The sequence below is a fragment of the Ammodytes marinus genome (assembly GCF_949987685.1).
Source record: "Ammodytes marinus genome assembly, chromosome: 10".
NCBI lineage: Eukaryota > Metazoa > Chordata > Actinopteri > Uranoscopiformes > Ammodytidae > Ammodytes > Ammodytes marinus.
The window spans coordinates 20,712,460-20,727,047 of NC_137214.1; the positions used below are offsets into that span (position 1 = coordinate 20,712,460).

A 14,588-nucleotide genomic window follows, 5' to 3' on the forward strand; every position below is an offset into this window, starting at 1 on the left:
ATTCATCACCCACACTCTCATTATCATTGTAAGAGTTATTATTATCTCAGCATCAGCATGGTACCGCCTTCCCAAAGAGGCTTCGGTCAACACGTCTCTCTGTGGGACTGAGCCCCTTGGCGAGCCCGTTGTAATTTACCCAGAGTTGGGGCTGTCACTCTTTGCTGGGTTCACGGCTCCCTGCGTTTTCTCTCGTGGCCTCTCTCCCCTCGATGACGGAGAAGATAAGCATGTTGCATACCGAATCACCCAGCTATGACAAAAAAGGGGTTCTGCTCAATAAGCCAGATGTAAATAATTGTTGAAAGCAATATAGGGCCCTGCGTCGCGGGGTCCGCTTGATGTTTTGCTTGGCCGTGAGCGAGGTGGCTCAGTTTCTTTGGGGTCCTGAAATGCCTTAACATTTTTTTGTTCAGAACAAGTATTATTTAAAGCATGCACAGAGTGAGCCTTGAATGTAGAATACCTTACCACCCAAATGATTTGGAATGGGAGGTGATTTCAGCTTGAGAAACTGCCAATGCTTACATGCTACATTTATTTCATTTGCTTACCACTGCATGAAAAGAAAAACAGTCTAAAGAAACTTTTAAATAAATACTTTTTTTATTCTGTTATTGGCTTTTTACAGGTACAAAGCATACAGCATGTTATAGTTTTATCAAAAGTGGAAAATACTGATGTTACATATGTAACAAATGTAAAAAATAAGTCTTCAATCCTACTTTCCCTGAAAGTAAGAACATACATTTCAGCATATGAAAATATCCATAAAAACACAGCTTAAGTAATTTTAAGTTAATAAACAGTACAAAAATGTAGAAACCATACATGTCAAAATAATGGACAAGGACACCAACAACAAATGACTCCATGATTTCTCATGAATAAAAAAAATGTACACAAGTTCATAGTGTTTTAGTTGGGGTCATGTTTATACGATTCATACATCATCATCATTATTGTCGTCGTTGCCCGAAAAACACACTTGGCTGGTCAGAACATTCTATAGGAAATGTGTGACAAACAACACTGTCCCCCTAAAAACCTCCTCTCCTACTGAACTTAGGCCAGAAAAAAACATAAGAGGAAAAGTCCTCCCCCTCCCGTACCGAAATCCTCAAATGTCTGTAAGGCAGGGGACTTGATTAATCCTCACTCTTGGAGCGTTTAGCCAGTCTTCTGTGAGAAAACACACCAGGACAAAGATAGACTGAGAGAAAAAGGGATCATGATATCGCTGGGGTCTGCCATACCGTGCGAGCCACACCGTTTTCTTACTCTCACACCGAGGGCTGTGTCCTGTCACCTACAGGTGCAGTCAGATCAAACACACATGCTTCCTTTTAAGTTAATTAAAAATTGACCCCTAAAAAGACATAGACCGGGAGTTTCCTTTTGCTCTACGGCCCATTGGAATTCTCTTCCTCTGAGTGTTAATATTATCAGCCGTCTTATCTTTCAGCTGTGAAGTTGTAGATGATTTTGGAAAGGAGAGGCAGTATTGGTAATAAAAAACAGAATTGTTTGATCAAGATAGTGTGAATGGGGCTTTGCAGTCACTAAATGGAATTCAGACATGGATTAGATTTTTCATTTTTTTTAGCAATTCCGTGTGGATACACTGTAACGAGGCCTCGGTGAAATGAATGCATGATTGTACAGTGGAGTTTGGACCTAGAAGAGACTGGTAAACTATTCCAAGGTGGCTCATGACAAAATAAGTCATGCTCCAGGTGCCATTTGTCTGCCTTACTGCATTTAAAGTCGTCTTATAGTTTTGAATAGTGTAAAAAATGTTCTCTCAAAATATACAGTTTTCATTATTTTTTTCAAAATCGAGAACATCAACATATTCTACAACATCGTAATAAATAGTCTCATACATATTGCTCAGCTTCTCCTTCATTTAGAATGGTCACTGAGCCGTCCCCACTGTTCATTTCAATGTCTTTTGCTGCCGCGTTCTCGGGGAGCAGGGCTAAGTCCTTGAACACGTCTACATAATGTCCGAAGCCGGGGCCCCAGTTCAACAGATTGTCCCAGTTGAAGCCCCCGGCTTGCTGGCCCAGTTTGTGGGGAAGGGTATAGTGTTGCTCAGTGGGGGGCATATGGGGAACACCAGGCCCTCCTTCTGCCCTGCGGCTGGAGTAGCGCCTCTGCTTCAGCCTCCCGCCGTAGTCCTCGTCGTCAGCGTCCGACTCATTGACCTGCGAGAGCTTGGGAACCCGGGAGCTGTAAGACACCGGCTTCTCCCGGTCGTATTCCATCTCCGAGCAGGTGAAGGAGTCGTGTGAGTCACTTTCTGAAGAGGACTCTGGGGCGGGGATGCCATCAGCGGGGTTTCGGACCCTCGACAGCGGCCTACGGCAGTCCTCCTCTGAGCTGGAGCGCCCGTGGTCAGCGCTGCAGATGCTGGGGTTCCGTGGGCGTGGAGTGTTCAGACGCTCCACTTCCTCGATGGACAGCCCCACGGGAGGCCCAGTCTCCAGGGGGATCTGCTCGATGGGCTGCTTGAGCCGACTGCCGGGCCTGGAGGTATGGCCGTGGCCTGCCATGGTCTGCGGACTCTTGCTGCGCCTCCCCAGCCGGGTGGCGTAGTTGAACATGGGCGGTGGCTGGCACATGTCATTGTGCAGGTCCAGCGGGCTTCCCTCACGGCGAGCCAGGTTGAGTTCTCTGGTAGGAGTGTTTCGGTAAAAGGAGGAGGGCTTGGTAAACGGGGCTGGGGAGTGCCTGGAGAGAGGGTTGGGGGTGGGGCATGCTGAATGGGAGTGGCTGAGCGGGGTGGACCTCAGTGCTTGGGTGTACTGAGGCTGGTAGGTGTAGCTCGTTGCTCCGAGGGGCAAAGGGGACTGTCTGGCGAAGCCCAGGGGGCTGTGTCTCTGGATGGAGAACTTGGGCGTGTGGCTGCGGAACTGCTTGTAGTGTTGGATGATGTCTGCATCCGAAGGGGCAATACTGCTTGCATTGTCTATGTCGTAGTGTTCAATATCTGCCTCTGGGCCATTGCAAGGGGCACAAGGAGCACTGGGGACAGTGTCACCGTTGTGGGGAATGTCTGTTTCATCATAGATCAGATAAGGGTTCTCTCTCTCGATGATGTCAGGCTTGGGGTTCCCTTCTGGTTGTTTCCGTACGGTCATGTCGTCTCCATACGGTGGGATGTTATCCGGATCATCGAATGCTACGTTCTCGCTACCCTTCTTCTTTTTCTTTTTCTTCTCCTTGGGTTTCTTCTCCTTGGGTTCTTTTGGCACTTTGGTCTTGTTGCGACCTCTGCAGTGGTTGCACAGGATCAGGCTGAGCACCACCAAGGCAAGGACAGTGGCACAGCTGCCCACAATAGCTGGCACTGCCCAGATGGGGAGGACCATCGACTCCGCAGTGGGGCTAGGGCTACAGACAAACCCACCGTTGTTGGCCGTTTTGCAGACAGTACCCTGTGGGCACTGGACACCCAGGCAGGCAACCAAGGTCTCACAAGTCTTCCCTGTGTAGAACTCAGAGCACGCGCAGGTGAAACCCGAGCGGGGGTCAGGCACACAGCTGCCATGGTTCTGGCAGGGATTAGAGGAGCAGTCACCAGGCGGGACACACTGGTATGTGTACCACTGGTTGACACACATCAGGCCGTCCCAGCATGGGCTGCTCTCACACAGGTTGGGACCCCTGCAGCCGATCTTCACAGAGGAACTGGTCTTAGTTATGGTGACAAGGCTGTGTTCTCCGGTGAATGGCAGGTTCTCCCTGTTGTACTTCACATAGGCTAAGCAGCCGTCGAAACCTGAAAATGAAGAAGAGAGAACACAGGCTCAGATAACAAGAATCAGCAATCAGCAGCTAACAAGGAAATAACAGTGGCCTGAAGGGGAATCATTTTCAATTGCCAACAGACTGACAGGTTTTCAAAATGTCTGCCGACGCTGGATCGCTTCCTTGTAAATAACAGAAATTGGGAGCCACAATCAGAGCTCAAGGAATTTTGTTTAGACGGGTAATTGGTTCAAGCTTAGGACAAAAAAATAAATACATAAATAAAAATCAATCACTGGCCAATTTGAAAGAGATATGAAATATGTTCTAACAGAGAATCTATCCTCGGAGCTATTATAGCTTCAAGACACACATCTGGGTTGGATGAATGTCCCTGTGTCTAATTCAATCTTTTGCTCCGTGTGTTGCATAACTGCACTGCTTCACTGATGTAAATAGATTTTTATTGAATTTATCCCAGTGCAGATTAAATCCATTTGTGTCTTTTCATTAGCCCTTGAAAAGTGAGTACACAATAGAACAGGACTGTTTGGACACACATTGAGATAAGGGCTGGTTAACAGGCAGCCTGCCATATATCTGCATGCTCAGAATATGCTTGTTTTATACGAGCCCCAGTCAACAAATCATTCAATTGCTAATTTTTACCATATTAGTCCATAGTATTAGGTTAGTTTTTCCATCCCCTGAAAGTCAGAAATGTACTGGGTCACATTACCTCCTTCTGGAAACCCTCTCTTTCACCTTTACCAATCTGTTCTTAACTCATGCTTGAGGACATATGATCAGTGATTGAAGTTTAAACTAAGATGATAGTCTATGGAAATAAGATGAAAACACGAATAAGATTAAAACACGAAAAGTATTCAAAGGTTTCAAGACAAGTCAAATTAAATCAATACAAGTTCTTTTGTCCATTAAAGTTACTCTGATAAAGAAAATTTTTTTCAACTACAGCATAACCTCAGCATTCACAACACATTGTTGTTGGACGGCCCAGCAGTTTTGCAGAGCAGACTATTAATTAATTTGGAGGGAAAACAGTTTGTACTGGTTTTCTAAGGTCCCACAAGCTCATGAGTACTTTGTCACACAGAGACATGTGTAGCGTTAGCATGTGCACACACTGAGTTAGAGGTTTCCCTAACATGCAAAAACACTGCTGCATTAGTCATTTACAGTGGGTGAAGGGTGTGGGTGTTTCTTGGTGAAGAGTTAGTTTGTGAAAGTTTCAGCGTGTTTGACACAGCACCTAAAGACACATATACAGTAGATTCACATATTGTACTGTATAGTGTATAGTGTACATGAAAAAAGGGTTTGACCGTCATAGAAGGCAATACCTAAACTAAGAAATCCTATACTTTAAATATGATGCATTTCTTCTCAAAACATTACAAATCCAGTGTTTTTTTATGAAATGTTTTTTTGAAGCCTCTGACAAAGCATGTGGATTAAGAGGGGACACTAAAGCTGCCTTATGCAACTTATAAGTGTATCAATTTGTCATGGCAAGCATCTCCTAGGAACATATCCCAACTCAGTTAGTTAGCCTAGGGAGGGTAAAACAATGCACTTTCACTTTCCCTGCCCTGATTTGGAACTGGTGATCTTCTACTCCACAAAGCTGAAAATAGAATAGTTTTTTCGCATTGAATTATAGACAAAATATGATTCGACCTGATGACCTACTACTGTTTCATTTCTTCCCAACCCTTACACAATCGATACACTGCCGAGTCTCACCTGCTGCAGTTTTCTGCTGAGCAGGTCCAGGTGGGATCCCTCCGATGGAAAAGGTTAGAACGCTGAGACCCCCAAAGTCCTGTGTGGCGTGCTGGATGACCCTGGTGTTACTGCTGTCCACCTGTAGCACGGTAGCTGAGCCGTTTCTGAGCAGCTGCAGAGTGTGCCACTGGCCGTCTGACAGCAGTGCATCTGACACGGTCCGCTCCACCTTCCCACCGACGCCAGCATCCGAGATGTAGTGGATGTTGCCATTTCTTAGCTGAGGAAAAAAAAACAGAGATGGAGGTTGAGTGCCATGGTCACACATGCTCCATTCGAGTGAGTAGAAACAGTATTAATGGGTAATTGGTAACGCAAAGAAATGGTGAGGATTTACAGGTAAAGGTCAGCATGCATAACAGGTATAATTTACCATTTTCTCATCCGAGTCTAGCATGTTAGCATGCAAATGTTTGCTGGCACTAAATGCAAAGTATTCTGTATGCTGATGGGCATGAAATAATATTTGACAGTATCTGGCCTTAAACCCAAGCAAAATTCAGGTTGTCATTAAAGTGATAACAATCCATTCTGAGGGAGACATTTCCCTCAAAACGACAAATGTCAACCTCATTTTGGCACTTGCAGTAACAAAAACTGGGAAGCTTCAAGGTCCGTAGGATTATTCCTTTGGAGACCATGAACATCTGTCCAACATTTCATGACAGTCCGTCCAGTAGTTGTCAAGATATTTCAGTCTGTCCCAAAATGGTGGACAGAGAGCATCTCACTGAATGTGTAAAGAGTATTATATGTTTGTGTGAAGTAGTTAGGTATAGTGATATGTGTCTATATTAACGTCCACGTTAAGCAGAACTTGCTTGATTAGAGACGAGTAGACAGACTTAATAAGATCCTTGATACATCGCCTAATCCTTGTATAGGTAGTTAAAATGTATAATTTCAAGCCTCTAATAAATAATGTTCTCAGAGGGGAGTTGCATAAACTAAAGCTAAAAACGCAGTTTCTTCTGATAAATGCAATGACTTTTGTCAGCATCAATCATGAGTGATGAGAGAGTCTCCACAGTCTCCACAAAACTACCACCAGCACACTGCTTTCTGCATGTGATGTTGAGGTCAGAGATTCAAAACAAAAATGCAGCTCGACACTCATAAATCTCTCTCCCGCCGGGACACGCTGCACTAAATCATGTTCTCATGACATGTGTGACTGTGCGGCCGACCTTATTCAGCCAGATGACGATCATAAGCTTGCTAACAACAAATTCTGAAAAACGCATTCATTCCAACACTCACTGGTAAAAGGCTCCTTCCAGAAAAAGAGAGGACCGAGTGTGTCTTTAAAATGAATTAATCAAGCTCACTTGGACATGGACAACAAATTTCTGGCAGTATGGTAATCTCATGTGTGCTCCCAACTTCCATGGAAAGGTAATCCCATTCTCCTCCCTTTTTTGAAGACCTCAAAAATCTGCAATGATAAGTAGTTTCCGGCAGAGCTGATTTAAAATGGGAAGAGCGGAAAGTCGCCCAAGCCAAAGTACACCGAGCGCTCTAAGCCTGGAAAACCAATCATGTAGGTTATCCATTTAACATCTTGTTTTTTTTTCACAATTCAGTATATATAGTTCTGACTCTCAACATGTACATGTACAGTATGTGTTCCCCTGCGGCTCTGCTTTTCTTTTTTTTCTCAGAATTATTTTCTTGACTGATTCAGAAAGGTGTTAAGGTGATTTCGATGAGCACCCAAAGCTGCTCAGAGCCGGAAAAACTAAATTATAAGAGAAAATAAGTCTGATTCTAAAGAGGGAGAGAGTTGGTGGTGGTGAGGGGTGGAGGGGCTTCTAAAAGGAAAATTTAAGAGAGGATGAATGAGCGCTCGGGCCTCTTTGGGCAGCTGCCCAGGCCCAGTCAGAGGGAGGAGTTGCTGAACAGGATGAGAGGAGAAAAATACTTAGAGTTTAAAGGGGAGGTGGCTAAGAAAGACCCATATAGTTTCCCAGTAGTTTATACTTGGAGAGAATGTGTGGGGTGGTGACCGGGGTTGAATCAAAATAACGAGATGGTCTGCAGATATGTGGACATGCCTGTTACACCATTAATACCAACTTTGATAATGTATGTGCCGACACTGACTAAGAAGGAATCATTCATCTTAAATCGCATTGCTACGACTATTGATTTGGAGTAATGCTTAAGGTTTAAAAGGGAAGTGTTCCTATTTCATTATATGCAAATGTCTATATGTAAAGGGATGGGGTTTGGTGGTAACAGAGTGGATCAAGGGGGCACTGTCCACTCCCTGTGGCAGAACGCTTTTATTGTGAAATGTATAGCAGACGTTTTTTTTAACCTTTATTTATACAGGTAAATCCCATTGAGACCGGAGACTCTTTTTCAAGGATTCGAATCCGGTCCGTGGTCGTTCTTTGAATGTCATTCCCCATCTCTGCCCCATTTCATCTCTGTCTCTCCTAACTGTCTAATAAAAGCATAAAATGCCAAAAAAATATCTTAAAAAAAGAAAGAACAAAGCCCCTCAATTGCCCTTAACTCTCACGCACCTTAACCGTAGTGTAGTTGCTGCTCTCTTGCACATGCAGCAGGGTGCCACTCTTGCTTCGTGTCCTGAACCTGACCTCCAAGCTGCTGGGCCTGGTGGTGTCAGAGGTGCCGCCCTGCAGTGACTGCCTCAGAAGGACATCACGTTTAGGGCCCTGCTTCAGAGAGAAGTCCAAACGGCCGGTGCCATCCAGCGACAGGGCAGTGTCTGCAGTCATGTCTGTGGGGAGAAAGATGGAGAATATATAACCTCAATCACCGTCTGACTTTACCAAAGCTTCACAAGCGACTATACAACTTAAATTTCCACCCTGGAGCTGGCGGACGGACAGGGGCACAAATGATTTTCCTAATCTGACTGCCACAACCACAAATTGGCCCTTTACGTTCTCACCAGCGATCACAAATACCTTCCCATAAGTGGAAGATGTAGATCCATCTAACAGATTGCCTGTGAGAAAGACACTTCACCCATTCCTATTACCATTTTCAAACCATCATCTTATAACCTGAAATGTAATCGCCCAAATGTCTGGGAATTGCTGGATCGATATGGATGTATTTTGATTATTAGCTGTGTGAAGCTTAAGCTTTGCAAATATAAGTAGCCTATATTGTAAATGTTACCGTAAGGTAATACAAAATTGAAAAAAATGTAGCCACTTAAAATGTTAGGAAAACATAAAAAAAAAAAAAAAAAAAATCAATCAACAGAGCTTAAATGTGTTACGTCAAGATGGCATTGTGGGGTCTAAGGCAAGACAGGCAAGGCAAGTTTATTTATATAACACAATTCAGACACAAGGCAATTCAAAGCGCTTTACAGGGACATACAAATATATCAATACAATATTGAAATTGCATTTAAGAAATAATAAAAACAAAAGCCACTGATAATATTACTGTCTCAAAATGTAGCCATTTCTCATAAACCTCATTGCTTCTTATTACAATGAAGATGTTTTGTCTCGTTGCTAACTGAACTTCATGCCATTTTCTCTTTCTCATTCCTGAGAATGATACACATGACTCTAAGAGATGGAACTTTCCATTTATATCAGAAGAAAAAAAATGTGTCATCCTGTTTCGTGCCATGAAACAAACCACCATAACTCCCACAAAATCAAACTCAATGACAGAGAAAAATCCAGGGTGGAAGTTCGCAGAGTTCTCAACTTATGATCTTGTTTGTTCCAGTAACAATATGAAAGTCTCAAAATAAATGTGGTTATGGTTATTGGTTACATTGCTTAACATACTGTAGCACCTTACACAGTAGCTGGCAGTTATTGTGGGCCTCAAAGTTTCTGGGTCTGCTGTAGTCCTCTGATTTTGAGTCTGGGTATTTATACAATAAAATACACAGATGCTTTGAAGTAAAGCTCAAATTGCAGTGATGTGGCCTATATTAGGCTACATGGTGCAGTTTGATGACTCACGAGGGAAGAATCATTAATAGTCATGATAGAATATTCCTTGGTAAGTGCAACCTCAGCAATAAAAAGAGACTTCAAAGGCGTGCACTTACATTTCTCACAGAATTTGCCAGTGAAGCCATCCACACACTGGCACTGCTGCCAAGACCAGTGGTCCAAACAGGTGCCCCCATGTCTGCAGGGGCTGGCGGTGCAGGCTCCTTCCAGTCTTGGACATCTAGAGACACAACAACAACACACAAACTGACAATCAGTCTGACAAGTCAGCCGCACAGTCTGCAGCCGGGGGGTCAACCCATAAAAGAAACTCCAGAATAAGGGGCAGATGAGCTGTGATTTCTCTCCCTATGCTTCAATACAAAGAACCCAAAAGGGAATTAGCATATTAAAAGATCTGTCCTCGCCTCACTATTCAACATCATCAGGACATAAAAGGAAAAAACTGTCTACGGAATTCAGCAATTTGGTTTCCCCCTGGTCAGAAATCTGCCATTTGTATAAAAAAAACTTTTTTTTAAATCTCTCGAGAGGGTTTGGGAGTGTGAACAGATGTCCCACAGCGAGAGTGGAGGAGGTTAGAGAAGACGGACAGATGGGGAAGAAGAGGGATATGATGGAAAGAGGATGAAAGCGGGGCTTGTGCGGACCTGTCAAGGATGCCACGTGATGCCAGCGCCTGACTGGGCTCCAGCGGGCGGCCGTTGACTGCAAACTCCATGATGCAGCCCACAAAGTCGTGGGTGGCAACCTGACCGCGCCGATGAAGGACAGGTTCTATTGACCTGACGCCTCCCACCGAGAGCCTGTTGGGCTGCACGTCCAGGATCCTACACACACACACACACACACACACACACACACACAGGAACACAAATACTTAAATGCACACAGATACAGAAGTACACCTGGCCAGAAATTCAGAAGCCTGCAAATGCATTCAATAATTTAGGGATATGCACACAAGCGCAAATTCCACACACACCACACACTTACACAAAAAGCTACTGCAGGTCAGCGCCTTTCACAACAGCAGGGTCCCAAGACCCTCACAAAACAAACCTCTGCAGACCTCTGTGGCCTTTTCCTCATCTGCCAAATCAATCTTGCTCTCTCTTTTTTCTCTCTATTAGATACACACTCACATACGCATGCCCATATACACACAATAACACATGCACAGTCTCAAGTGGTCACCCCCCAAGGCCTGGCTCGGAGCTTTGTGTGTAAAGCCAATGATCATCCTGTAATTTAATGAAGGTTTACAAAATGTATATTTACAACAGATGATTTCATTTTAAGTTTGAGTCATGTTTGCATTATCGTTGCATGGAAATGTATGAAAATTGCATGTAACATGTTGAGCAGTATTATATTTGAGTTTTACACACATTCCTAAGCTCAGCTTCAGTAGCAAAATCAGTTTTTCTCAGGTAGCTAAAAGGCTAACCTGAATGTCACAGATGTGGCGTGGATGCTTGGATAGACAGATTTTGTGTGTCATTTTCTTACCAGTCCGTATGTACTGCTACATTGCTCACAGCACAGTAGCCTGGTTCCTGGTCATCACCGCATAGGTCCACAGTCAGGGATGCAGCCTACATGAAAATAAGAACACACACATGCGTGTCACATCTCACTGTGTTTGAGAAAAAAACATCTGTTAAGTCACACTGCCCAAGTTGTTGGAACTTGGTTGCAGAGTACATATAAACATCAACACGCTGCCTTAGTCACGGTTGTTTTGTGGCAGATGGGGCCAACACACACCCAATTAATATCTGTTTCTCCCTCTGATTTTGACAGGCTAAGAAGGGGTGTTTTGTCCAAAGGAGGACTAGATTTAAAAATCTTCAATTGCATATTTTTACAACCTGATTTCCATATTGTTGTATGATGTGCTCATATTTACGATTGAAAACCCACAAGAGCATATATTGTAAATATCTTGTAATGCACTGCAGCATTACTTTGACTCCACAGTTGTGACTCTGAACATTGAGGGTTACTTCAACCAATAAAATAGAGGAACTATGTCATGTTCAGTGGTCACTGGGAGCTTTGTTCACCAAATGGCATCCACTACAATTATTTTTCATCGATTTATCACAGTGGTTGATTTGGAGAGTGGCATTAAAATGCCATACATAACAGGAAACAATTCCTATTTCCCATAATGGATCCAAAGCTTTTGACCAGATGTGGGTTATTCTCTTGCTCTCTCTGTGCTCTGAGAGTGGAACGACCCCACTAGGAAGAAAATAAATGGGCTGTTGAGGAAACTGTCCGGAAAAGTGTGTGAAAGTGTTGAAAAACCAGGGCAATCATGCTCCACCTCTCCTGGGTCCTAAGTAAACACGGACCACACCAGCCCGGATCTCTGACACAAATCATTCAAGAGAGCACGACCCCACCAAGCAACACACACACACACACACACACACACACACACACACACACACACACACACACACACACACACACACACACACACACACACACACACACACACACACACACACACACACACACACACACACACACACACACACATGGATACATACACAGAACCAAGCCAAAGCGGAGCGCACATTCGAACACACCAACGTGGTGACAACAGCAAGACGAGGGACAACAAGACTCATTTGTCTCAAACACATTCGTGACTCTCTGAAGCGCCATAAATAATGTCAGAACCATATGGACATTTTGTTAATGTATTTTACTGTGATCAAAGGCACTACAGCTATGCTTTACATACAGTACACTGCAATCACTGTCAAGTGTCTTACACTGTGGTGGAGAAAGCATTTTTTTCAGAAAAACCCCCTTGGAAATGAATACCGAATGTAACACGAAAAGATGAGGAGCTTCTATTGATGCTTGGCTAACATGAAGAAAGCGCCACTGGAGACCATTGTTTTCCCCATGACTAATATAATGGAGGGACCATAGCATTGCTCTCTGTTGTGGTACGGGCAAAGAGTGACTGCTGTTACACATTTGTTTTGTGCTTGTTTCTAGGACAAATAATTCAACTAATCAGACGCTTGATGATTAGCTGCTGCTGCTAATCAGCTACAGTGAATCCTAACATTTGCTAGCCGCAGTCGCTGAAAAATTGTCTTGTTTGACTGACTTAAAATAAACTTGGTTTGATGTTCCCAGCTGTGATCTTTCAAAGTCAGTCACTGTCACATGAGGACAATCATTGTTATACATCTGTCATTTTCCCCAATCACATTTTGTATCATCCTACTTAGCACAGGGGTATTCATATTGTTTCTTTGGGGAATTCTGTTGCGATCCCAGGCAAATTAAATTAAGATTTGTCATGCTCAAAGCCTTTAAAGAGTATTTGTGAAAAACTCATCAAAAACCGTTGTTTCCAAACACATTTCCCCTCACTTAAGTATAAATCATAAAAAATCAGATTTGTCCTTATGTGAAACTTGCTATGAAGATCACTGTAGTTTACTGTGTCTGACAATTAAACACGTTTGGACAAGGAATACTGTAACATTATCTTCTAACTTTCTGCTCCCTCTGATTACTTGGAGCCTTTGAGGTGAAGTAGTGCATGACCCTATCCATAGTTTCTGTCTGCTTTAGACATTGGCTCAACATTCAGGAGGCAGGCACTGAGAACAGACCTCAAGCCTGACCAACAAAATGACCCACAGCACCTTTTGCAAACAAAGTGATCAGGTTCACTTTACACCGCCTTTGGGAGTTGGCACTGGGGGCACTACTAACAGACATTTCTCAGTCATTCTTCAAGAGCCCTAACATGGCCACTTCCGCACAAATTTCACAGGGCAGTGCACTATATGCCGACAGGATCACAGTTCTCAACGTGTGCTATATTCCTTTCCATCCTGTCACTCTGTGCCATCTCAAAACGGTCAATTTAATGATTTTACCAGCTTCCTATAAAACCCTCGGCGCACGGTGGGAAATGATAGATTCAAAGTCCATCAGGAGAGCTACATTATAAAAAGTTTGACAGGGCTTGCTAGGATTTTTCCCCTTTTTTCCTTGCCACTGTATTGCTGGCAGGGAGAAGCCTCTCATTCAGAGCACGGGAGACAGAATTTCAATCTTCATGGCCATTTTGGATTCTTGCGTTGTAAATCACAACAAGCTATAAAATATAATTACACACCATGAAAACCATAAGCTGAGCTACCCACGGCTTTTGGTAGTTTAATTATCATCTGATGGTGCAACAAAAAAATACAGGCCACATTTGGATGCAGGTTTCTGCTACAAATGCCAAGAACATAAATTCTATTGATAGTGCAGCTCACGTTGTGAGTCCATACCATGTGGCAGTTCTCAAATGTTCCGCCATGTTTTTTGCTACTCGACCCATGCAAATTATTGACACAGTTTTTCAGGAATACATGGCAATTGTATGAGTTAATTTATACGCTTGAATAGACATTCTTACCATCCCAGCTCTCCTGGCGATGACTGTGTGGAACTGCCCATCAGAAACCTTTATCATGGTCATCAGTTTGTAAGTTCCACTTCCCAAGTTGAACGAGAAGCGCATCCTTCCCTCAATGATCTCTAGAGCCAAGAACTCTGCCTTGTCTCCGGTCTGGTTATCGTGGTTGTACATAAGCAGTGCATTGCTCTTCAGGGTCGCAAACTTGATATATATATAGTTATTGTTTGGATCCAGAGATGGAAATTCCATGTAGGAGAGCTCCTCAAAGCCATAGCTGTTCAATTCACAGTGTTTGCCAAAAACCCCTGAGGACAAAAACAGACCAAAAGAGGAATTAGAGAGGAAGCCAATAAATGATTCACGGTGTTGCTAAGATAAAAATATCTGCAGATAAAACAGAATCCAGCAATATTATATGTTCTGCATTTAGTAGTGGTGACACATCTTTCATCTTCAAAAAAGTTAGTAATCTCATTTTGCCTACATTTGATGCTTATTGATGACAGCTGCAAACCAAAGCATGACACATGGACAGTTAAATCTAAATTAGCTAATCAAAAACTGTTTAAGAAATCATGGATTAATAATGGTATAACTCACTTTTC

General features: G+C 43.4%; 1 protein-coding gene across 1 annotated transcript in view; it reads right to left on the reverse strand.

Moving 5' to 3' along the window:
* Nucleotides 1–596: 596 nt before the first annotated feature.
* The window catches only part of fat4 (FAT atypical cadherin 4), a 95,206-nt gene continuing 81,214 nt past the window's right edge, over nt 597–14,588 (reverse strand). Inside the window, exons 11-17 of the mRNA XM_080035423.1 lie at nt 13,981–14,288; nt 11,040–11,125; nt 10,178–10,357; nt 9,623–9,747; nt 8,097–8,314; nt 5,524–5,785; nt 597–3,787 (exon numbers count right to left, since the gene is read on the reverse strand). Coding sequence (XP_079891549.1) covers nt 1,881–3,787; nt 5,524–5,785; nt 8,097–8,314; nt 9,623–9,747; nt 10,178–10,357; nt 11,040–11,125; nt 13,981–14,288 — 3,086 coding nt within the window. The 3' untranslated portion in view covers nt 597–1,880. The remainder of the gene's footprint in view (nt 3,788–5,523; nt 5,786–8,096; nt 8,315–9,622; nt 9,748–10,177; nt 10,358–11,039; nt 11,126–13,980; nt 14,289–14,588) is intronic.